The following is a 25,000-nucleotide window of genomic DNA, read 5'->3' on the forward strand; positions in this document are numbered from 1 at the left end:
TAATAAAAAAATAAGATCATCACTAGATATTACAGCACTGCTGAACTCAGTGTTGGTTCAAATGTTCCTTATCTTTTGGGTCATACGTTTATATTAAGGCACAGATCGTAAAAAAACGGATAAAACTGAATGTGTGTTTGTGTGTGTACGTCGGCGTTAATATACACGTGACTTCTTTTGTTTTTGTCTTCCAGAGTTTCACTTTAGAGTTTCATTTTGAACCCAACAGCTACTTTAAAAACTCGGTCCTTACAAAAGTCTACAAGATGAAGTCAGAACCCGAAGCCGAAGATCCGTTTTCCTTCGAAGGCCCCGAGATCATCGCCTGCGAGGGGTGCGTGTCGATACGAGAGCCGTCTGTCCTACGGTTAAACATACCGTGATCCGTTCTAACGTGAGATATTTACCATTGTTCATTTTTTTCCTCCCCTTCATTTTGCGACAGATGTGAGATCGAATGGCACAAAGGGAAAGATGTAACCGTCAAAACCATCAAGAAGAAACAGAAGCACAAGGGCAGGGGTATCGTGAGGACAGTCACTAAACAAGTGCCCACCGACTCCTTTTTTAACTTTTTTAACCCAATTAAAGGTAAAGACTTTCATATTCAAACAGAAATCTCTGCTCCGAGATTATATGCATTGTGCATCGTACAGTCATTAATCGATCACTTTCACCGGTCCTTTTTCTTTCTTTACAGTTTCCCCAGATAGTGAATTAGTGAGTATTTACTTTATTCTATATTCTGGACCTGTTAGCGATTTCACTGTTTTTTTTTTTTCTTTCTTTTTCTTACATTGGGAGTGACGCATTAAAGGTGGGGTCTGCGTTGTTTGAAAGCCAATGTTGACATTTGAAATCACCAAAACAAACACGCCCTTAAACCAAACTGGTCCCACCCTGGTATCGATAGCTCCGCCCACACGTACATGCGTAACCCGGGCAACTAACGGAGAGAAACGTGTCTTTATCATAGCTGAAGGGAAGAACAATACGATTGTAGATAAACAAACAAGCAAAAATGCCACACAAGCATAATGATGTAAAGGACAAAGGCATATATTAGTTCTGTGTAACAAAGCAAAACCAACGTTACTCACCTATCGAGAAGGAAAAAAAGCGCCTCGGCGTCTTAAGTAAAGTCGGCCACATGTTCACAGGTCGGAGTTTCCCGAGTCGATAACTCCTGAGCTAAACGCTGTTACTACACAAAACGCGGTTGTAGCTGCCTCTCTACATTACTACGATAGAAAAGAGGTGTTATTTGTGTAGTAACAGCGTTTAGCTCAGGAGTTATTGACTCGGGAAACTCCAACCTGTGAATATGTGGCCGACTTCCTGCTCCTTCAGTTCTCTCCAGCGCTGGAAAGCTGATCCTATATTAACACGTCCTATTTCTTGTCCTTATCGTAAGTCTTTCTTCTCTTTCTTTCTTTGTTTTTATCCTCCGTGTCGATGTTAAAACCGCTTTCTGCTAACGTCACACATGCGCACCGAACACTCTCTCCCTCCGCCCATATCGACAAGCCCCGCCCCTTTTCGTTCATTGGCTACACGTTAGTTTTGATTTTTGTTTTGTTTGTCGGCCCGACTCGGTTTTCTGAAGCGTTTCTCAAACAACGGAGACCCCACCTTTAAAAAACGAAGACCCAGGCAGCATTTTAAAGAACCGTTAAGCATGTTAAAAAAACAAAAAAACAACGCGAGTATAAAAAAAAACTATTTATATGTGATTTATTTATTTTAACGACCAAAGAAATAAACCTAACATCTTCTTTTTCCATTCTTAATCTTTTATCATTCATTTCTGTGAATATGAACGAATATGCTAATGTACATCGTATGCTAAGTAGTATATTAATGCTAATGTATTCTAAGTAGTACAATATTTTCCCAGACAGTTTTTTTTTATTATATCAGATTAATAATTCATTAATCGTTAATAAATGCCTCGTCGTCTATACGGATCGCTCGTAATAAATTCACTACCGATGCGTCGTACACGGTAGACATCCGGTTTTATACCGGATACAGATTTGTGACGCCTGTTTAAAACAAACACATAAAATAAAAAAACGTTTTAAGGAAATGTATTTTCTTAGCATTCTGTTCATAACTATATTTAAGGAAATATACAGGCTCCTTTACTTTAGCGGATTTAGCGTAGATATTCTATTCTCTGTCTCTCTTAATCAGTTTAACACTTAAACCTGAGGGTTTTGAGTTTGTCTGGTGTACCGAGGCGTAGGAGTGTTATTCATCCTCGCGGATGTTTTATGTGCTAACAGGATGAGGACTCTGAAATTACCCTAGCCACAGATTTTGAAATTGGCCATTTCTTCAGAGAGAGAATAGTCCCCAGAGCCGTGCTGTACTTCACCGGCGAGGCGCTGGAGGACGACGAGAGCGTACGTGAAACATCCACTTTATTCAGCTTTTGTCAAGGTTCCCTTTAACAGTTCTCATGATCTGTTTGTCTGTTTGTGCAATTGTCTTACTCCAGTTTGAAGAAGAGGAGCTCGACGAAGGTGAAGAAGAGGTAAGCCGATTATTATACACGTTATTTAACATATATTTTTTTTTGCGGTGGGTTGAGACGTGTCTCGTCGTGTTTGTGTGAAATAGGATCAGGAGGATGATATGGAAGAAGATGAGGAGGAGGGAGATACAAAGGTCAGTGTTGTTGTTGTTGTTGTTTTAACTTTAAAGTCCCAGAACATGTAAAATCCCAAACCAGCTTTATGTAAATCACAGAAGACGACGTTCAGGCAGGATCTCTGAGTGCTAGCAAAAGCTTATGGTGACTGTATGCACAGGACTCTGGTACTAGGGATGCATCGGTACTGAACCGGTCAGAAAGTATTTCACGAATAAAGCACCTAGAGGTGGAACTACTGCATCTCTATACGTCATAAGTCACCTGATTCTAAACATATAAAAATCAGCATGAGAAATGTATTCACAGCAAAAGCTGATTAAGTAGGTTTTACTAAACCCAAAATCTAGTACCCCTTTTCCACCAAAAAGACCCGGGTGCTGGTTCAGAGCTAGCCCTGGTGCTGGTTCAAAGTTGGTTCCACTGGCGAACCTTCTAAGAACCAGTTTGCCTTTCCATCGTTTAGAGAGTGTCACAGATCCGAGTCTGACGTCACTGTATACGTGTCACGTTACACAGCAGCGTTAGCGCAGCAGCGACAAACACGACATCAACAATGGCGGATGTTGCTTTACTGTTGCTTTACATGGCTCTGTGAACCTACATCGGCATCCAAACGCGGCGAATCCGACGTGTACGTGCAGCTCCGTGTAATCTGTATAAACAGAGAAAGTACATAACATTATTTTATCATTAACACAGAAAAAAGTTAGCCTTAGCATGTAGCTACCTACTATCATGTGTGCTGATAAGTGATCATATCGCGGTAAAGTAAAAGTGTATTAAACATTAGTATACTTAAGGTACATTATCAAATGCGCCAACAGTCGCCCCGCCCACAGCCCCACCCACAGCTCCTGACACAAGCGGTTCTTAAGTCCAAGCAACGTTTTGGTGCTACTTAAGAACCACTTTTCCTGGTTCAGAGCCGGTGCTTTGGCGGTCGAAAAAGAAAGAACTGGTTCTGAATTAGGCTCCGAACCTGCACTCAAACTGTCTCGGTGGAAAAGGGGCGTAAGAAAAACAGCACTTATTTGCTCTCCTGTATGATATTCTTGATGATTATCTGATATTGGGCCATGACAACAAATGGCGTCGTCTCCATGACGATCATATTCAAGCTAACGTTACTAACGTAGCTAGCTAAGACGCCTAGTTTAAATTCAGCTAGCTCTGCACCTTTCGCGGCCTGCCTTTAAACAAAGCTGATTTAAATGCCCCGTGATGCCCGATCGGTATCGATGAGTAACTAAAGTCAGGTACTGATACAGAGCGAAAACGGTATCACTGCATCCTTAATGCAAGTCAACACTTAAAGATTTCTGGGACTTTAAATAATCGAATCAATTTTTAATCAGATTTGTTCTGCTGCTTTTTAATCGGTTCTCCTTTATGTTTTAACTATTTACATCCATCCTGTTTGTTCCAAACGTTTGAGTTTAACTGTCATTGTGCTTGTTCTGCTTTTCCACCCCTCCACTTATAGGCATAAGTCATTTGTCACATCATGCATTTCTAGGTAAGTTAGAAATGTCATGAGCTCTCACACACCACTGTGGTCCTTGTTCTTGTCTCGCCTCATTTCATTTTTATTCTTCAGTCCTTAATCACGTTTGTCATGCCGTAAACTACCACCATCACGCTTTATTTTCTACATGTACAACATCATACGCTTAAATCTAGTTCAAGATCTGATTAGGGGTGGCAATAGGGGTTGACTTAGTGGTTAGCACAATTGCCTCACACCTCCAGGGTTGGGGTTCGATTTTCGCCTCCGCCTTGTGTGTGTGGAGTTTGCATGTTCTCCCCGTGCCTCGGGGGTTTCCTCCGGGTACTCCGGTTTCCTCCCCCGGTCCAAAGACATGCATGGTAGGTTGATTGGCATCTCTGGAAAATTGTCCTAACGACATTAACGACGTGTTCACGTTTATCAAACACTCTTGCGTCACAGAGCATCAGAGCTCAGCAGGATCCGTCTGCCACAAAGCGTGCAAATGAGTCGACTCTGAATCGACTCTGCCAGAGGAAGTGAAACAAACCTGTATATTTTGGGTTGCAGGGTTTTTGTTTTTTGTTTTGTTTTTAATTAAAATTTTTTTATAGATGCTATAACACTAAACCGAGTATTTTTTTTTAATAAAAAAAAATCGTCAATAAAAATATGGAGGATATTTCAAAATTGAAATAATTACTAATAAAATCTTGAAGATTAAAACCAAGAGTTTGGTGAATTTTGCATGCAATATTCCTCTTTTATTAAAAATTCACAACCCCCCCCAAAACACCCCACCCGCCCAAACACCCCCCCCCCCTACTTTTCATCTCTGATTAAAGGCCTTGTCCTGACCGAGTTGGTTGAGATACTTTTTTCATTTCTGTTAAAAAAACAACAAAAAAACAAAACAAATCAAGACTTGTTGTGATTGCGGACTTGATTCGTCTCTTTCATCTCCTCAAAAATATCGATTGATTCTGAAGGAAGCCGAAACGTGTTCATCGAATTGGAAGACCAGGCCAAAGCCTTTGTGTTCATGCCTCTGTGGAGCTTAATGCTCTGGGAACTGCTTTGATCTCGTGTGCAGAACATGTTCGGTTTCGACAACCTCCGAGTTCAGCAGACGACATCATGTCTATACGGCCTCGTTCAACCTTCACCTGTAAATAATACGCCACCGTTTTTTACCCTTAAATCAGACTATAGTTGTATTTATGGTACACAATGAGCTGGTTAAAGCTACACTAATGACCATACAGTTTGTTTACATTATAAACATTAACGTTATTGAACTCGTATATATGTAATACATCCAAAACTCTCAACTCTAGCGCATGGGCTTTGGGATAAGCCAATGTTTTGTTATCCTCTTTGCCGTTCAGTGTTAGACGTGGATCCAGGGCTGTGTGCAGGTTAAAGACGTTTTAGTTCATTTTTTTGTAATAAAATAACAGGGCGGGAGCACGGTGGCTTAGTGGTTAGCACGGTCACCTTGCACCTCCAGGGTCGGGGGTTCGATTCCCGCCTCCGCCTTGTGTGTGTGGAGCCCCCCCCCCCCCTCCCTTATGCCGATCTCTGGGAAATTGTCCGTAGTGTGTGTGAGTGAATGAGTGTGTGTGTGTGTGTCCTGTGATGGGTTGGCACTCCAGAAGTCTGTGTGTGTGTGTCCTGTGATGGGTTGGCACTCCATCCACGGTGTATCCTGCCTCGATGCCCGAAGACGCCTGAGATGAAAAATAACAGGGCAATTGTGGCCCACGTGGTTAAGGCTCTGACTTTTACAGCAAACCCACGTATCTTTGCATTCCGCTAGTCTTCTGCCCCCTGCTGGTTCTATTCAGCTATGACACAAAAATAGAGAAAGCAGCTTGGATTCTCTTCCAGCTGCACGATTATGTTACCGCCCGAGATCATTAAGGATAATTAGCATAATTGAATGTTTATTCTGTGTAACAAAGGCAACGTCGACCCTCCAGGAACAAAGAGAAAAAAAACTATAGAACTACCGAAGAATACTGAAACAATAACTGGCTCACAACTATATAAATATGTAGGAAAAACGAGATCGTCGTAGATTCCGCGAGGTTTAGTGTTTATATTTCACCTCCTATGCTATTTTTTTATTTGTTTAATACAAATGTGTCTATTTCCAAACCGGTTTTAGTGAATCATAGTGTTTTTTTTCCCTCTTTGTTCAGAGCAGAGAAACTCAACCTTCAGAGTGCAAGCAACAGTAAGAGACTAGCGCCACCGCTGCGAGTCCGTTTCCTGCCCTGAACTCGGCACAACGGTCATCCTAACCAACCTGCAAACGTCAACAGAATAACATTGTGCATGTTCGATTTCGTTTTTGTTTTTTTGTTTTGTTTTTTTTTTCCTCCAAAAAACCCCGATACCAAAAAATCTGTTAGAATAAAACAACAAAAATATGTTCATAACTGTGGATTATTACATTCTGAGCAAACTGCCAATTCATTTTTGTTCTAAAATCCTTACAAGTTTGTTTTTGTTTCTGTTCTTTATCCGTACACACGTTCTCCCTCATATTTAGAAAGTTGGAATGGCATTAATTCCAAAGTTAATAGATTTAACCTTTTTGACTTGATAGTTTACTCAGGGTTTTTTTTTATGCTGAGAAAACATGCACACGCTCCGTTGTGAAACCGCTAAGAAACCGTTTTATTTTGTTTGTCTTAGTTTCTTCTCATTATTATCTCTCAAACATTTTTTTTTTAGATTTCTTTCAAATTACTCTGAAGTTATTTATATAAACATTGTTTTTTTTTTTGTTTTTTTAATGGTGTTAAAATACACATTGTTCCTGTCTCCCAGCTGGATTTCAGAGAGTGGAAGAACTTTCTCTCCTTTTGTCCTTATCTTTAACTACGATGTCGTTGCTTTACTGCCCCCGAGCGCTTACTAAAGAATTAAATATCAATATTGCCAAAATATCTTTTTGTTTCTTGATTCATTGTTAGAAAAAAATGACTTTGGCTGATGCTGATATTGACTATGTGCTGTTCGTCGGATGAGCGGTTTATAACCAGCAGAGGGCGGTATAATCGGACACAAAAACAAAACGAGTGCAGACAGTTTGAAATGAATAAAAGTCGGTTATTGACAGGAACTTAGAGTGCATGTTTGTGTATAAATATCTTTGCAAATTTGTATAGGTATAAATTTTATATATGCTTAAGTGCAACACACTTGGATAGAGACCAGAACATTACTCTTAGAGATTTCAACACACACCATATAGCAGCTGTAGAGACCTTTAAACACTGTGACCCAGAAACTAGAACACCATATACACATTTCAGAACCCATACACCATCACAAAGAGACCAGAACCCATCACTGTGGAGAGACCAGAACCCATACACCGCCATAAAGAGAACTGAACACATCATTGTGGAGAGACCAGAACACATACACCGCCATAAAGAGAACTGAAACCATCATTGTGGAGAGACCAGAACACATACACCACCATAAAGAGAACTGAAACTATCATTGTGGAGAGACCAGAACACATACACCGCCATAAAGAGAACTGAAACCATCATTGTGGAGAGACCAGAACACATACACCATCACAAAGAGAACTGAACCCATACACAATCTAGAACAACACTGAGCCTTAGAGACTGCAACACACAATATAGCCACTGTGGAGACCTTTAAACACTGTCAGAAACTGGAACATACAACATACGCATTGTAGAGCGAGTGGAACCCATGCACCATCACAAAGAATAAGAGAGACTGGAACACACTGTTAGAGAAAGACAATTGAGACCAGAGGAATATGTCCACTGTAGAGACTCTCGAACAGTCACCTAGAAGCTGGAACACACCACATTCAAATTGCAGAGAGACCAGAACCCATAAACCAACACAAAGAGAACTGAACACACCATTGCGGAAAGACCAGAACCCATAAACCAACACAATGAGACCAGAACCTATACACCATCACAAAGAGAACTGAACACACCATTGCGGAAAGACCAGAACCCATAAACCAACACAATGGGAACTGAACACACACTTACCAAGAGACCAGAACCCATAAAGCAACACAATGGGAACTGAACACACACTTATCAAGAGACCAGAACCCATAAACCAACACAATGGGAACTGAACACACACTTACCAAGAGACCAGAACCCATAAACCAACACAATGGGAACTGAACGCACATTTACCAAGAGACCAGAACCCATAAACCAACACAATGGGAACTGAACACACACTTACCAAGAGACCAGAACCCATACACCATCACAAAGGGAACTGAACACACCATTCCGGAGAGACCAGAACCCATAAACCAACACAATGGGAACCGAACACACACTTACCAAGAGACCAGAACCCATAAACCAACACAATGGGAACTGAACGCACACTTACCAAGAGACCAGAACCCATAAACCAACACAATGGGAACCGAACACACACTTACCAAGAGACCAGAACCCATATACCATCACAAAGGGAACTGAACACACACTTATCAAGAGACCAGAACCCATAAACCAACACAATGGGAACTGAACACACACTTACCAAGAGACCAGAACCCATAAACCAACACAATGGGAACTGAACGCACACTTACCAAGAGACCAGAACCCATAAACCAACACAATGGGAACTGAACACACACTTACCAAGAGACCAGAACCCATATACCATCACAAAGGGAACTGAACACACACTTACCAAGAGACCCGGACCCATAAACCAACACAATGGGAACTGAACACACACCAAGAGACCAGAACCCATAAACCAACACAATGGGAACTGAACGCACACCAAGAGACCAGAACCCATAAACTAACACAATGGGAACCGAACACACACTTACCAAGAGACCAGAACCCATAAACCAACACAATGGGAACCGAACACACACTTACCAAGAGACCAGAACCCATAAACCAACACAATGAGCAAATTGTGAGTTTAAATAAAACATCGTTGCAGAGACCAGAAGACACATGGTCTTAAAGAAACCTGAACATTATCACAAAGAGACGACAGACACCATATGTCCACTGTAGAGACCTCTAAACACCACAACACAGAAACTGCAAACACACCTTCCACACACAGTAAACACTGGAACACACACTTTTATAAAGCACATAGTGGAACACAAACCGTCAGAGAGACACCAAAACACACACCACCGGAGCAGAAGAACTAAATACACACACCATTGTAGAGAAGAATTTACAGCAAGATGGTCACAGAATCTGCAAATTTTAAAAAAAGCTGTGTTGTTATTTTGACTTACTCACAAACTTAATATATTATCATTTCGACTTTTGTCGTCAAACTCAAAAGGTCACTATGTCTATTGTCCATTGTTTTCACACTCAAAATGTCAAATGATTAAATTCTCTCAGTTTAAAAGAGTCAGCAGTGGAATCCTGTCACAAATAACAAGATACAAGATAGTTATTGTAACTAATAACTCAAAATAATAGCCATATTTTAAATAATAGAAAAAAGTAAGTCGAAAAGAACAAGTTGTTCCTCAATTTGCATTTTAAAATGAATCGTTAATGATTTAAATGAGCCGAATCGATTGCAAATGACTCATCGCTGTTCCAGAGAGTTCGCTCCTGCTCATAGACATGACTACGGCTTAAAAGGGTCAGCATCGTCAGTCTAGATTTAAAATTAGACAGATTATTTTAATGAGAGTAAACTAGCTGCTTCAGAGGTGTGAGTAAGTCATACACATGCAAGTCACAAGTAAGTCTCAAGTCATGAATGTCAAGTCTGATTCGAGTCAAGTCGAGTCCCCCATCTCTGAGTCATTTAACTCGTCTGAGTCAAGTCTCAAGTCATGAATGTCAAGTCAAAGTCAAGTCGAGTCTTTTTTTATAATTTGTCAAGCAAGTCTCCAGTCTCAAATTTCTGACTTAAGTCTGATTCGAGTCAAGTCGAGTCCCCCATCTCTGAGTCATTTAACTCGTCTGAGTCAAGTCCCAAGTCATGAATGTCAAGTCAAAGTCAAGTCGAGTCTTTTTTTATAATTTGTCAAGCAAGTCTCTAGTCTCAAATTTCTGACTTAAGTCTGATTCGAGTCAAGTCGATTCCCCCATCTCTGAGTCATTTAACTCGTCTGAGTCAAGTCTCAAGTCATGAATGTCAAGTCAAAGTCAAGTCGAGTCTTTTTTTATAATTTGTCAAGCAAGTCTCTAGTCTCAAATTTCTGACTTAAGTCTGATTCGAGTCAAGTCGAGTCCCCCATCTCTGAGTCATTTAACTCGTCTGAGTCAAGTCCCAAGTCATGAATGTCAAGTCAAAGTCAAGTCGAGTCTTTTTTTATAATTTGTCAAGCAAGTCTCTAGTCTCAAATTTCTGACTTAAGTCTGATTCGAGTCAAGTCGATTCCCCCATCTCTGAGTCATTTAACTCGTCTGAGTCAAGTCTCAAGTCATGAATGTCAAGTCAAAGTCAAGTCGAGTCTTTTTTTATAATTTGTCAAGCAAGTCTCCAGTCTCAAATTTCTGACTTAAGTCTGATTCGAGTCAAGTCGAGTCCCCCATCTCTGAGTCATTTAACTCGTCTGAGTCAAGTCTCAAGTCATGAATGTCAAGTCAAAGTCAAGTCGAGTCTTTTTTTATAATTTGTCAAGCAAGTCTCCAGTCTCAAATTTCTGACTTAAGTCTGATTCGAGTCAAGTCGAGTCCCCCATCTCTGAGTCATTTAACTCGTCTGAGTCAAGTCCCAAGTCATGAATGTCAAGTCAAAGTCAAGTCGAGTCTTTTTTTATAATTTGTCAAGCAAGTCTCTAGTCTCAAATTTCTGACTTAAGTCTGATTCGAGTCAAGTCGATTCCCCCATCTCTGAGTCATTTAACTCGTCTGAGTCAAGTCTCAAGTCATGAATGTCAAGTCAAAGTCAAGTCGAGTCTTTTTTTATAATTTGTCAAGCAAGTCTCTAGTCTCAAATTTCTGACTTAAGTCTGATTCGAGTCAAGTCGATTCCCCCATCTCTGAGTCATTTAACTCGTCTGAGTCAAGTCTCAAGTCATGAATGTCAAGTCAAAGTCAAGTTGAGTCTTTTTTAATATTTGTCAAGCAAGTCTCAAGTCTCAAATTTCCGACTTAAGTCTGATTCGAGTCAAGTCGAGTCCCCCATCTCTGAGTCATTTAACTCGTCTGAGTCAAGTCTCAAGTCATGAATGTCAAGTCAAAGTCAAGTCGAGTCTTTTTTTATAATTTGTCAAGCAAGTCTCTAGTCTAAAATTTCTGACTTAAGTCTGATTCGAGTCAAGTCGATTCCCCCATCTCTGAGTCATTTAACTCGTCTGAGTCAAGTCTCAAGTCATGAATGTCAAGTCAAAGTCAAGTCGAGTCTTTTTTTATAATTTGTCAAGCAAGTCTCCAGTCTCACATTTCTGACTTAAGTCTGATTCGAGTCAAGTTGATTCCCCCATCTCTGAGTCATTTAACTCGTCTGAGTCAAGTCTCAAGTCATGAATGTCAAGTCAAAGTCAAGTCGAGTCTTTTTTTATAATTTGTCAAGCAAGTCTCCAGTCTCAAATTTCTGACTTAAGTCTGATTCGAGTCAAGTCGAGTCCCCCATCTCTGAGTCATTTAACTCAAGTCTGAGTCAAGTCTCAAGTCATGAATGTCAAGTCAAAGTCAAGTCGAGTCGAGTCTTTTTTATAATTTGTCAAGCAAGTCTCCAGTCTCAAATTTCTGACTTAAGTCTGATTCGAGTCAAGTCGAGTCCCCCATCTCTGAGTCATTTAACTCGTCTGAGTCAAGTCCCAAGTCATGAATGTCAAGTCAAAGTCAAGTCGAGTCTTTTTTATAATTTGTCAAGCAAGTCTCTAGTCTCAAATTTCTGACTTAAGTCTGATTCGAGTCAAGTCGAGTCCCCCATCTCTGAGTCATTTAACTCGTCTGAGTCAAGTCTCAAGTCATGAATGTCAAGTCAAAGTCAAGTTGAGTCTTTTTTAATATTTGTCAAGCAAGTCTCAAGTCTCAAATTTGCGACTTAAGTCTGATTCGAGTCAAGTCGAGTCCCCCATCTCTGAGTCATTTAACTCGTCTGAGTCAAGTCTCAAGTCATGAATGTCAAGTCAAAGTCAAGTCGAGTCTTTTTTTATAATTTGTCAAGCAAGTCTCCAGTCTCACATTTCTGACTTAAGTCTGATTCGAGTCAAGTCGAGTTCCCCATCTCTGAGTCATTTAACTCATCTGAGTCAAGTCCCAAGTCATGAATGTCAAGTCAAAATCAAGTCGAGGCTTTTTTTATAATTTGTCAAGCAAGTCTCTAGTCTCAAATTTCTGACTTAAGTCTGATTCGAGTCAAGTCGATTCCCCCATCTCTGAGTCATTTAACTCGTCTGAGTCAAGTCTCAAGTCATGAATGTCAAGTCAAAGTCAAGTCGAGTCTTTTTTTAATATTTCTCAAGCAAATTTCTCAAATTTGCGACTTAAGTCTGACCCGAGTCAAATCATATGACTCAAGCCCCCCATCTCTGATATTATTATTGTGTGTGGTGCCAGTGTCAATCCTGACCTGATTCGAGTGGTGTGGCTGAAAGAATTATACAACACACACATATACACACCTAGGATTTTGTGGCTATGAGATCAAGATGTCTGTTTGAAAGGACAAAATAAAGCCAAGAGGCTTTAATGACACACGTTATGTGACGAATGTGACGTCTTACGAGGCGCAACGTTTGAAATACAAAATTGTAAATTCTGCTTGTAAATAAAAAAATCACTTTACAGATAGTAAAATATAATTGTATAAACTCTGGATCGTTGTGTTACAAGCAAAGTTGATGATGATCCTTATAGGATTGTTTACTTTTATTTTGTCACGTCATGTAGCTTTATTGGGAGCACGGTGGCTTAGTGGTTAGCACGTTTGCCTCACACCTCCAGGGTTGGTGTTCGATTCCCACCTCTGCCTTGTGTGTGTGGAGTTTGCATGTTCTCCCCGTGCCTCGGGGGTTTCCTCCGGGTACTCCGGTTTCCTCCCCCGGTCCAAAGACATGCATGGTAGGTTGATTGGCATCTCTGGAAAATTGTCCGTAGTGTGTGAGTGTGTGTGTGAGTGAGTGAGAGTGTGTGTGTGCCCTGCGATGGGTTGGCACTCCGTCCAGGGTGTATCCTGCCTCGATGCCCGATGACGCCTGAGATAGGCACAGGCTCCCCATGACCTGAGAAGTTCGGATAAGCGGTAGAAAATGAATGAATGAATAAATGAATGTAGCTTTATTTCCATTTATTAATCCCAGCTTTCGTTGTTTATTAAAATTCTTAAGATTACCATTTGTTAAACGGCGAATAAACAATGTGAGTTCTCAATCCTGTCTTCATCTTTATCATGTTTTTTTTTATATCCCTGAGCCATCTCACACCTACACTGTCTAATTCATTAATCTTCAGTCATTTTATGTCTATAAACACGTAGTGTTACTGTAGTAAACATCCGCTCCCCGAATCACAGAATAATTCCATGTCTTTCTTTCCCACCTCCCGGTTCTAGGCTTCTTGCCAATCTGCTCCCTGGCTGGCAAGGCAGCTCGCACCACAGCCAGTCAGAGACACCTTCTCCGCCCATGTGTCACTCAAAACTAAGCCTCGGTAACCATGGAGATCCTGCCCGCCATGCCAAGTGTTCATTCAGTGTCCGCCCAGGAGCAGAGGGTTGGGCGGGTAAGTGGGCAGGACAGCTGCAGGCGTGGCATTTCCTCACAGAGTCAGAGCTGAAGAATAGAGATGTGTGTATTTTTATGTCCAGAGGTAAGACATTTCTGTTAAAAGGTGGAAAAATAATCAAATCATAATTAAGCATTTCCGCACATTTCCTTAAGAGGGCGTGTTTCTCCCTGTTTCTCTATAGTTGTTTGTCAGTTATTCCACTTGCACCTCTTCTTTATGCCAGAGCTCTGTAGCAAGTGCATCAAGAAGGCAGCATGCTGATTAAAGTTGTCTATGACCATCCAAATTACTGGGTTTTTCCATTGGTCTACTTTTGGCTTGTCATCGTACACCTTAAATCGGATTATAAATTATGTGTTTTTTCTAATCCTTTATACATGTTTAAAACACATCAAAAACATTCACTCTGAAAGGAACCAAGAAAACATCAATTTAGTGTAAAAATAATTCTGTAATTCACCAGAATCTGGTTCATGTGCCATCCGGGTCACGGCACCAAGAAATTCAGCAAAGATGAATACAAAGGCAACTAGCGTTGGGCGTCAGACTCTGATGGATATTATGTGCTTTAAGAATCTTCAGGTTAGCTTTTCACCAGTAGTACAGTAGCATACTTTCAGAAGCACATTGGAGGGTCCTGAAAGAGACCCTCCAATGAAAGAGGGGGAGAGATAAGAGGCCTAGGCAGATGGCATGTCTCCTCTGACATTAGTGTGTTCTGGGACCGTACCGAAATATAACACACAAAGAAATAAGAAATATCAACATTTTTCTTCACTTTCATATCTGGTAATAATGTTTATGCACTTTTCTGTATAGAAACTTGTCACTATTACATGAATCAAACATCTTCAGAACACTAACTTTTATGCCATAATCTATGCTGAAATGTCCATGTTTTTAGCTCACTAAGCAGTGAATTATTACCTTCTCCTTACAACTCCACTACCTCTGTTATCATCTAGAATAAAGTAAAGCCTGTCAAATATATTGCAGTAGAGTCAATCCACAAATTGAAGATTAGAGAAAAAATGGATTTGCTCTGCTGTATGAACAAAGTCTATCGATATATAATATATGAGCACTATGCTTTGATCTCTGTGTCCTCGGGCTGTGTTTGACCCGTACAGCTTTTTCTTTCTTCTCTGAGATTGTGTGTGGAAGATGGCCAACATGTGGGTCAGGGTCAGTGTGTGTCTAAGACCCCCTGAAATGGGCCCCCTAAGTGCACAGCACTGTCTGGGTATGCATGTGTATGAAGCAGTCAGTCAGAGAGCTGTCTATGTGTGTGTGTGTGTGTGTGTGTGTGTGTGTGTGTGTGTGTGTGTGGGTGGGTGGGTGTGTGTGTGTCAGGGAAGGAAAGATAGAAAGAGAGTGAAAGAGAGAGAGAGAGAGAGAGAGTGGGAGGGAGAGAGAGAGAGAGAGAGAGAGAGAGAGAGAGAGAGAGAGAGAGAGAGAGAGAGAGAGATCCCATCTGTGGGCCTCAATAGCTTCCCATCTCTCTGCTTGGAGAAGCACATCCTTTGATAAAGACAGAGAATGGTGGATGGAGGGCTGGATGAGGGCGGCACTTTCTCTTTCAGACCCTCTGAAGGTCAAACTAAGTAGGACCTCTTATGAAATTTACTTACCTGTGTGTGTGTGTGTGTGTGTGTGTGTGTGTGTGTGTGTGTGTGTGTGTGTGTGTGTGTGTGTGTGTGTGTGTGTGTGTGTGTGCTGGGCTCAGAAAAGGTGATACAGTGATTTGTACTTCACATGTTAACCCCTTCAGCCCAAGTGCCAGCTATATGACAATTTTTTATTGAAATGTATCAGATGACATACAACACAATTTAAGGCCAATTTTTATTTTCCAGGCAAAGAGGAAAGCGTTTTCTTTATAAACTACTGAGAAATATTCATCTTTGTTCTTATCACTTATTGGTACATATAATAAGCAGTGATATAAAAAGGCGTCTAATAAATAATGCAGTTACTTTTATTATGGGATATACATAGGCGGAACAAGTATCCCTAATGATGCGTATTACTCAGATTTAGCAAAATGTCACAGTGCATCAGAACAAATACTGGGAGAAAATAAGATGAAGGTTTAAAGTACAGAACACAAAGAAAAAGAGCTTAAAGTGTTTACGAAAGATTGAAAGTGGCAATGGGAACGTATCTGTTGTGAACTATGGCTAGTAAATATAAGGGACGGAAGAAATGTAGGAAGGAAGAAATGAATTTTTCATTTTTTATATTTTTTTGTGTAATGAACAGTTATGAACAGGATCAATTTAAATAGCTCAGATTTTCATCAGACTGCAAGCAGATGTGGTTCTTCCTTAAACACTCACTCATATCGAATACTACTTGTAGCCAGAAAGCCGTATCTCAGTAAGCACACGATCTAAGAAGGGAGAGAAGCCCATCATGCATTTATTTTTCAAACCTTTTATATTCCCTTGAGTCATATTAATGTATAATATTACACAGTTAGCTCATATGTGCTACATTTTCTAGAGTACCCCATGCCGGATAGCGGGATTGAAAGATGAAGCAAATCTTCACATGCTCTCACAATTATAAGAACATCAGACAGATTTGACCTTGTGGGGACGTTAGAATCATCACGTAGGAAACTTTTTTCCTTGAATTTGGTAAAGATTTAAAAGCAATAAAATAAAAAGCTTAACGAAAAGAAATTGAAGGTTAGATTCAGGAGAATGTTTGTGTAGTAGCCCTTCAGACATAGCAGACATTAATTTAAGCCATTTGTTTGTCATCTAACAACAACTACAACAACTACAACAACGACAACAACAACAACAACAACAACAACAACAACAATAATAATAATAATAATAATAATAATAATAATCATCTCACAGCATACACTAGCATTATACATTCAATACCATTTCCCAAACTGTCCATTTGGAGACAAAACTACATCTATCTATCCATCTATCTATCTATCTATCTATCTATCTATCTATCTGTCTGTCTGTCTGTCTGTCTGTCTGTCTGTCTGTCTGTCTGTCCGTCCGTCCGTCCGTCCGTCCGTCCGTCCGTCTATCTATCTATCTATCTATCTATCTATCTATCTATCTATCTATCTATGAGATTACACTCATTGACAAGCCTCGCTGTTGTACAATGATGCAAACTTTCAAAATGTAGTGGACATGTTATTATTTAAAGTAGCTTATCACAGAGAAATTTGACACGCACTGACTGATGATGATGATGATGATGATGATGATGATGATAATAATAATAATAATAATAATAATACATCTTTCTGAAATGATTATGCCTCACGCTATTAGCTGGAAGGTCCTCACAAAAACAAACGTGTGTGTGTTCAGTGAAAGTAACAGGGGACTTGACGTGTGTGTGTGTGTGTGTGTGTGTGTGTGTGTGTGTGTGTGTGTGTGTGTGTGTGTGTGTGAGCAGCAGCTCACACGCGTTTAACAGTCGCTCACAACATGGCGATGAAGCGCGCAGAGACACGACGGCTTTCCCCGGACTGAAAAGCGGGGACCCTGTTTGTTTGTATGCTGCTTACTGGAGACCTCCTGCGTTTACCGGGACACTGCGCGAGCGAGTACTTTTACGAGGACGTTAATACGGATTCGTGTCGATTTAAACGCATGTAGCTTTGTTTTTTTCTCCTGTCGGGTGGGAAAAAAATCTAAAGGAGGATGTCCATGGCGCTGAATACCTGGGTCCTCTGTCTGCTTTCGATATTGTGCTGTGGATTGGCTGTGCAAGGTAGAGAATCATACACCATAATGATGTGTTAATATATCACTACAGAACGCTAACTTATTTAGGGCTTAATGCTGGCTGGTGTTTACTGGTGCATTTTACTCCTGATTCATAGCTGTAAAGGGAGTCTGGGTTAAACTGCTGAGACTCATTTGGGCATTTGTTGCAGTGGGATATTTAATGTTATATCAATTACAGAAACGTGGTCCATACTTCAAGTGCAATGTGATGAGTACAGGATATATTTGTGAAATATTTGTGCAAGCATGGATAATATTAGTTATTAACTTATTAAATGTATCGAGAGACACTTTACTTTTAGAGGGTCCTCATGTAGACTTTACAGCTGCACTGTGTTTAATTTGTTCTAGAATGATGGAAAAGTACAACGCGTGTAGTCTTGTAGTCTTTTTTCCTATGTGAACATATTACAAAACGATATTTTACGAGTCTCTGATCGTCCTGACACGGATTTGCCTATCGCACATTTCCTCTGAACTCTTTTTCGGGTTTGCAGCTTGGAGTTGAAGTTTGGAGTGTCAAAAGGGCAAAGTAAAATGTGGCAATCATTCTAGCTGTGTTACTAAAGTTCTAAAGAGCTGCAGCTCGGCGTATCTAATCGTTGAAATGTAATCAAATTAGACATCAAATCCAATCCATTCATGCTTTCACTGTTTTGTTTTTGTGCTTATTTTGTTCTTATTCCTCCAGGCAGTTGAAACACATTGCACATGGCCTGTGCATCTATAGACTCGAATCCAGGCAGTCATTTAACTGTCACCCGGCAGAAAGAAAGACTCTTATTGGCTGAATTATGCAGATTAGCGAAGAAAAGACGGTATTGGCTGAGAAATACAGATTAGGTACCTCATTTGCATGACAAAGAGTCGGGTTAAAATCTGTCCTCTATTCTTTGCTCACCTTTTACCCGTCAAACACAATCCAATGCTGGCAAAGCACTTCTGAGTAACTTCGGTTATATAGTCCTGTTTTGTTTTTCTTCCAACGCTCTACATTACAAGTTGCATATTAATGAGTTGAATAAGTCACCGTTGACCCATAATTAATATATCATTAAGCTTTAATTGCAACAAGTACTAGAGGTAATGGTTTAAGTATTATCAAGGTGAATCATACGAAATAATGAGCTTCAAACTTTAAATCAACACTTTAACGTATTCTTCTGTGCATACTGCTAATACAATTTGAAACAGCGAGGCTGAAGTAACAAATATGACCCAACAAAAATGAACTAAGACCAACCTGATAAAGCTAAAATAAACTTATGGACTAAACTCATTGAGGGGTTTGTGGGGTTTTCTGGCTTTTTATCTTTAAAGGATAAAGTGGAATGTCAGAAGGATGCTGCTGAAGTTGAATTAGTATTTAAAGAAGTCTCGGAAATTGCTGTCGCTATGTTTTGAAAAATGAAAGAATCCTAAATGAATTATGCCCTTTGATTGAATTTAGCGACTTTATACAATAAGGATGTGATATTGCTCTTGTTGCTTTCGTTTACGTTGAAAAACACACCGTTCCGGTTGACATGAGCAGGTGATGGCGGTTATTACGAAAATTCCCTCCATGCAATTTGGAAAAGGTTTCCTGCTTATTGTGTAAGGTTATCTATGACTGCTGAAGCTGTGAGAGGTGTAAGTGCTTTACACACAGAACACCTTAGCTCAGCAGGTTCTACTTCCAGAATTTGTACACACACAGAAAAACGTAAAGCCTGAAAATATGCCAACGTGTTGCAAGGATTTAGTTTTGCTCAACTGAAAATGATGTTACAACGTACCGTATAAAAGTATTATTTTCCGATTGAAATAATTTTCATTTATTTGATCCAAGGTTCGCTTGTTTTTAGTGCATCTGGATTTCAAAACAGATGAAAGAGAAAGAACAGAGAAACTATAAGAAATATAAGAGTTTATATTTGATGCCAAAACTCACAATTAGTTCTAGAAAATGAGAAGGACATTTTTAAAAATTGAACAAGGATAATTTTTCCTTTTTATATATACTTCAGCACTGAGATCGGCAGCAAGTATATCCTTGTGATTAGATACGATTCAGTGTATGGTTCAGGAGTTCTGGCCTGTTATAATAAACACATGAATACATGAGTATTTAATACCAAGAGTTTAAAAGATCTTAACCTGCACCAGTACCTTTGTTTGTTTCTTTAATGCTAAACCTCACATCATAAGACTTAACGATTAAAACTATATCCAGGTGGAGTGAACTCATTTCAAACATTATAGTCATGTCTTTTAAGCTATGCTTCTTTTCAACTAAAAAAAATGAAGACATAGACAATAAGACACTAGACAATAAGCATATCAAAGTAATCGTTCGGATAACAAATTGCATCAAGTACAGTTTCCTGAAAGATATAATGATGATTTGTAAAAAAATTAGATTTTATTATTGGTATAAAAATAGATTTCAATATTCTATCAAGTATAATGAGTAACAATAAAGGGTTGATAATAATATCAATATGATATCACCCTCTATCATAAGCTAGAAGGCAAGCCATTGCCTAGGCTGTGGAACTGGTTTGAATAGGAAAATGATTCAGTGGGTAGTCATCCACAACGGAGATAACAGTGTAACTGTGGCCAAACCTATCTATCATCTGGACATTTAAATTTGTGTGGTGCCACAATGTGTTAAAAAGTCTGGCGGCGAGGTAACGGAAGAAGTTTAATAGCCACAATAAAAGTATGATCATTTAAATTATTTTATCAATGACCTTTTTACATTCATTATTGAATTTGAGTTAAGTTAATCTTCACTTTATCATTACCTGATAGTTTATATGCTCATTATTCAATAAACTGCTAGCCTCTATAGCGGCAGTGAATTGATGATTAGAAAGTAATCTGTAGCTACATGTTACAGAAATTCTGTAGTGCAGAATAATTATTAAACAATTAACGACTTCTGACAATCCTACAACAAGTTCCTCGGGATCGATGCCAGAACTACTGTACACTGTCAGTAAAAAGGTTTTGAATTTAGTTTTTTTACTAGCAAGCTAAAATTTACACTGAAATAGTTTTTTTCTTGACTGCTATGAAATACTAACTGTTTACTTTTAGATAAAATTTTATCTAGCTAGTAATAACAGCTTCTACCCAAAATGCTAACAAAATAACTAAATAATCTCACAACAAATTGACTAATTTTTAATTCTTTTTTATTCAATGTTTAATTTTTATTATTGTAGCACAAAGTTTGTATGTTGGATTTTATAGAAAAAGCTAATAAAGTATTTATAATTATTATTTGCATACTTTTTAATTCGTATAGCAGATATAGCACTAAAATGCAAAAATACCAGATTTACTAATAGCTAATGCTCTTGTAACGTGATAGTGATTACTAAGTGCAAGATGCTTCACTAAATAGACATCATAAATGACACCGTGCTACAAAAATAACCCGTGTTATAATGTCCGTGTTTTTAACTGTTTTTAGTTACTTTTAAAATTGCTGAACCTCCTTGAACAAATTAAGTTGTAGCTGTATTATCATTCAGTATCATTCAGTATCATTCAGTGGTAAAATGTATTTAAATGTAGAATGTATTTAAGTAAAATTTGTTTATTAGCTTTAGATGATGTGGTGCTGTGAATGAGCTGTTACTGTAGAAACAGTAACAGAACAATTTCATTAATATAAAACAATTTAAGTTAATACACACTTTTTGATTGAGAAGTCAGCCATACTATGGTCTTAAAAGCTTTTTTAAGTAGACTTATATAAAATATCGATAATGTTGGGTCTGTATATGTTATATTTCTTACATAAGTACTTCCTATTTGTACTTTCTATTTGTAAGAACTACATATTTGACCATTACCATTGGAATAGTTTAATATAACATTATTATATTATATAATTATATTATTATGTTTAAGAGTGTTAGTGTAATAATATTGTATAAAATGTTTTTTTCGACCGTTATGACATACTGTAGTAGCAGCATCAGTATAAATGACTTAATGTTCACTATTCAAGCGCTTGTGTCTTAACGTATCTCATCACCGGACACACATATTGTTCTTTTTTTTTTTATTTATCGTTCCCTGCCTGTCCTCTGCTTTCACAGTTCATTATATTAGGAAAAAAGGTCACTAAGCTGATCGCCGCTGTGTCGTTGAGAGCTGAAAGTAAACACAGAGTCCACGTCAGAAGCAAAGCCAAATACAGCACAGTTGCTCGTGTTGCAAAAAACAAAAAAAACAAAACAAAACGCAGCTTATTAGATTAAAATTGGAGTTAAATCTGGTAGGAACCATGGCACGTTTGCTCTCTTTCGTTTTCCCTGGTCCTGAAAAGAAACTGTTATGTATACCATCCATTTGTGATCGAGAAACTAGAAGATAAAGAATAAGACATGCTAACGGTTAGTTCGTCGAGACAAAGTCCATCTGGTCTAACCATTTTAACTGGCTGATCACAAACCTTAGGTCAGATTAATGAGGTCAGCTGTAGCTAAACAAATCTTAATGAGAATTTTAATGAACAAAGAACGTCAATTAACCTTTTGTAAGTTAAGACAATTCCACAAATCGCTTGAGGTTGTCTATCAAGTTTAAAAACACCTTTGCGTTTTCCTTTGTTCCAGAGCCGAATGGATATTATGATCTCGACATCATTTATTATTTTTTTTAAATAATTACACACGGATGATACAGTAATTACATATAATTACAAAGTAGAATTGATGTGGAATTTTTGTAGTTGAGCTTTAAAGTAAGTTAATCTTTCTTTTCAGTGAAATTAAAACAAATTTAATTAATATAATTAATATAAAATTATACCCAGGCTACTAATAAATGTGAGGACATAAACAAATATTGGGGCTTAACACTCATTGCTAAGCTAATAACTTGTTAAGCTAATAACTCATTAAGTTAGCAAATAGTAATGGATTGAATAGAAGGGTTGCTAAAATATGCTTCAATGTGCACATGTTAAAGATGAGTCAGGATTTTGTAATTGTTTCTTATGTAAATGAACGTCGCATTTGCTTTGCGTCGACTTTTATCTGGGATGACCTTTGACCTGTGAATTTCCTAGTCTTGATTTTGTGAGCCGGAAGAAAACCAATAGGCAGAATTGTGGACTGTTTGTTCTGTAAAAACAATAATGAAATTGATGTCAATACCCAAAACAACGTTCCTTAAAGCGTTCTTCGGTTTATTCCGTCGGTTTAACCCTTTAAGACGACTTTAGACAGATCTAAGAACAACCGTTTCAGAAAAGATTGAAATGTAACATCTTTAAATAGCGTTTCATGTAGAAAATTAATATTGTGATGATATTTTACAAAAAATACTCATTTGAGTCTGTAGATCTTTGGATTGCTTAACGGCTCTGTGTAGCACTTTACTCAAGGGAGGTTTAGAACCAATTTTAGAAAGCTTACAACTCTTAAACTCCGACTCCAAATAACCTCCAAGAAACCTTTGGTCCTTAACAGTGTTGCTACCCGACATGTGGATTTCAGCTCTCATGAGATGAACGGCCAATTTCTGTGGCTTAGTGGTTAGCACGTTTGCCTCACACCCCCAGGGTCGGGGGTTCGATTCCCGCCCCGCCTTGTGTGTGTGGAGTTTGCATGTTCTCCCCGTGCCTCGGGGGTTTCCTCCCCCGGTCCAAAGACATGCATGGTAGGCTGATTGGCATCTCTGGAAAATTGTCCATAGTGTGTGAATGAATGAGTATATAATATATATATATTCAACTCTTTAAAGGTTCTGGGTTAGTTCTATGCTTGAGGTTCTTGTTTGCGCAGCATGTTCCTGAAAGTGCTGTTTATGGATTATTTATAAATCTAATTGCATCTTTAATGAGCAGTGAGCTGGTTTGTAAATGTTGTAAGCTCGCTAATTTAATCAGCCGTGGCTTTTGGGAAAATTACCTCTGTCAGAATCGGTTCATTTCAGGAGTTTAATATCTGGTCTGGTCTTAAGTACAGTTTGCAGTCTGCATTTGAATGCTGTTTCATGTAGTTATGTTATGTGTTATGTGTAAAGAGGTCAGATTTCTAAAAAAATATGCACATTTCGGTGCTAGATTTTTAGGCCAAAATGAGTTCCTTTCATTTCTAACACATCGCTGTTGAATTCTACGATCAGATGAGGACAAAATTTCTTCAGCAGCAGCAGCTTTGACAATCGTTCCAGCCGAGACATAAAACAAAGGTTTCTATTAATATAAGCACCATTTTGACCTGTTTTAGGTCATTTCTATAATAACGACTCAGTTGCTCCAAACAATTCTAGTCATAAACGAATTGAAATGGAAGGAGTCTCCACTGTTCATGCTTTGTAACAGTCACTTTTTCCCCCCATTTGAAAGTCTTCAGGACAAACTCGACTCGCTTATAGATGCTCCGTGTTATTAAATGTAACTAAAAATGGATAAAAAGTGTGATGTTCGGATTTCAGCGGCGCTTTCACTTTGTTTCGTTTACAGGACGTTAGTGAGATGTTTTACGCCAAAAGTACATTCGAACTTTGACCTCACCGAGTAACAAAAGTTCATGGCTGTATATTTGGAAAGGACAGAATTGTTTCAGTTTGTACGTTTTAACGTCGCTCTTAAATTGTGAGTAGATTAAGAGAACGGTTTCATCTGAAATACTTTAATTATGTTAAACAACATTTACGTGGGGGACACGGTGGCTTAGTGGTTAGCACGTTCGTTGTTCACGTTCGCACGTCGGGGGTTCGATTCCCACCTCTGCCTTGTGTGTGTGGAGTTTGCATGTTCTCCCCATGCCTCGGGTTTTTCCTCCGGGTACTCCGGTTTCCTCCCCCGGTCCAAAGACATGCATGGTAGGTTGATTGGCATCTCTGGAAAATTGTCCGTAGTGTGTGTGTGTGTGTGTGTGTGCCCTGTGATGGGTTGGCACTCCGTCCAGGGTGTATCCTGCCTCGATGCCCGATGACGCCTGAGATAGGCACAGGCTCCCCGTGACCCGAGAAGTTCGGATAAGCGGTAGAAGATGAATGGATGAATGAATGAATGAACATTTACACGGAAACACTTTGAGAATTTAAAATATCGTACGTTGAGGACAAAAGTTTGCAAGATATTTCAACAAAATAATGGACATAAAATCTTGGCGAAAAATTCAGTGTGTCCGGTTTCATACGTTTCGTTCGTTCAGTGTAGCAAAATTCTCACCTTGTGAATCATAAGATATTAATAAAAAATAAAAATAATAAAATAAGAACATGTTTGCTTTTATGCTTTAAAATGTGTAACTCCCGTCTCCCCGAGTGTGTGTGTGAGTGAGTGAGTGTGTGAGTGAGTGAGTGTGTGAGTGAGTGTGTGAGTGAGTGAGTGTGA

At 39.0% G+C, this 25,000-nt stretch overlaps 2 protein-coding genes across 8 annotated transcripts in view; both read left to right on the top strand.

Moving 5' to 3' along the window:
- The window catches only part of nap1l4b (nucleosome assembly protein 1-like 4b), a 15,748-nt gene extending 8,646 nt beyond the window's left edge, over nt 1–7,102 (top strand). For 5 of the 6 annotated variants that reach the window (XM_027174232.2, XM_047818387.1, XM_027174231.2 and 2 more), the window contains exons 8-14: nt 195–334; nt 446–591; nt 701–720; nt 2,289–2,408; nt 2,504–2,539; nt 2,626–2,673; nt 6,350–7,102. In XM_027174232.2, coding sequence (XP_027030033.1) covers nt 195–334; nt 446–591; nt 701–720; nt 2,289–2,408; nt 2,504–2,539; nt 2,626–2,673; nt 6,350–6,388 — 549 coding nt within the window. In that variant the 3' untranslated portion in view covers nt 6,389–7,102. Of the gene's footprint in view, nt 1–194; nt 335–445; nt 592–700; nt 721–2,288; nt 2,409–2,503; nt 2,540–2,625; nt 2,674–4,142; nt 4,176–6,349 lie in introns of all 6 variants that reach the window. The other variant, XM_027174234.2, reaches the window with a different exon arrangement.
- A 10,166-nt stretch (nt 7,103–17,268) lies between these two features.
- LOC125146044 (immunoglobulin superfamily DCC subclass member 4-like) overlaps nt 17,269–25,000 on the top strand; it is a 17,137-nt gene continuing 9,405 nt past the window's right edge. The window contains exons 1-2 of one of the 2 annotated variants that reach the window (XM_047821703.1): nt 17,269–17,629; nt 18,338–18,489. In XM_047821703.1, coding sequence (XP_047677659.1) covers nt 18,441–18,489 — 49 coding nt within the window. In that variant the 5' untranslated portion in view covers nt 17,269–17,629; nt 18,338–18,440. The remainder of the gene's footprint in view (nt 17,630–18,337; nt 18,490–25,000) is intronic. The other variant, XM_047821700.1, reaches the window with a different exon arrangement.

Source organism: Tachysurus fulvidraco, chromosome 1, assembly GCF_022655615.1.
Source record: "Tachysurus fulvidraco isolate hzauxx_2018 chromosome 1, HZAU_PFXX_2.0, whole genome shotgun sequence".
Taxonomy (NCBI): domain Eukaryota; kingdom Metazoa; phylum Chordata; class Actinopteri; order Siluriformes; family Bagridae; genus Tachysurus; species Tachysurus fulvidraco.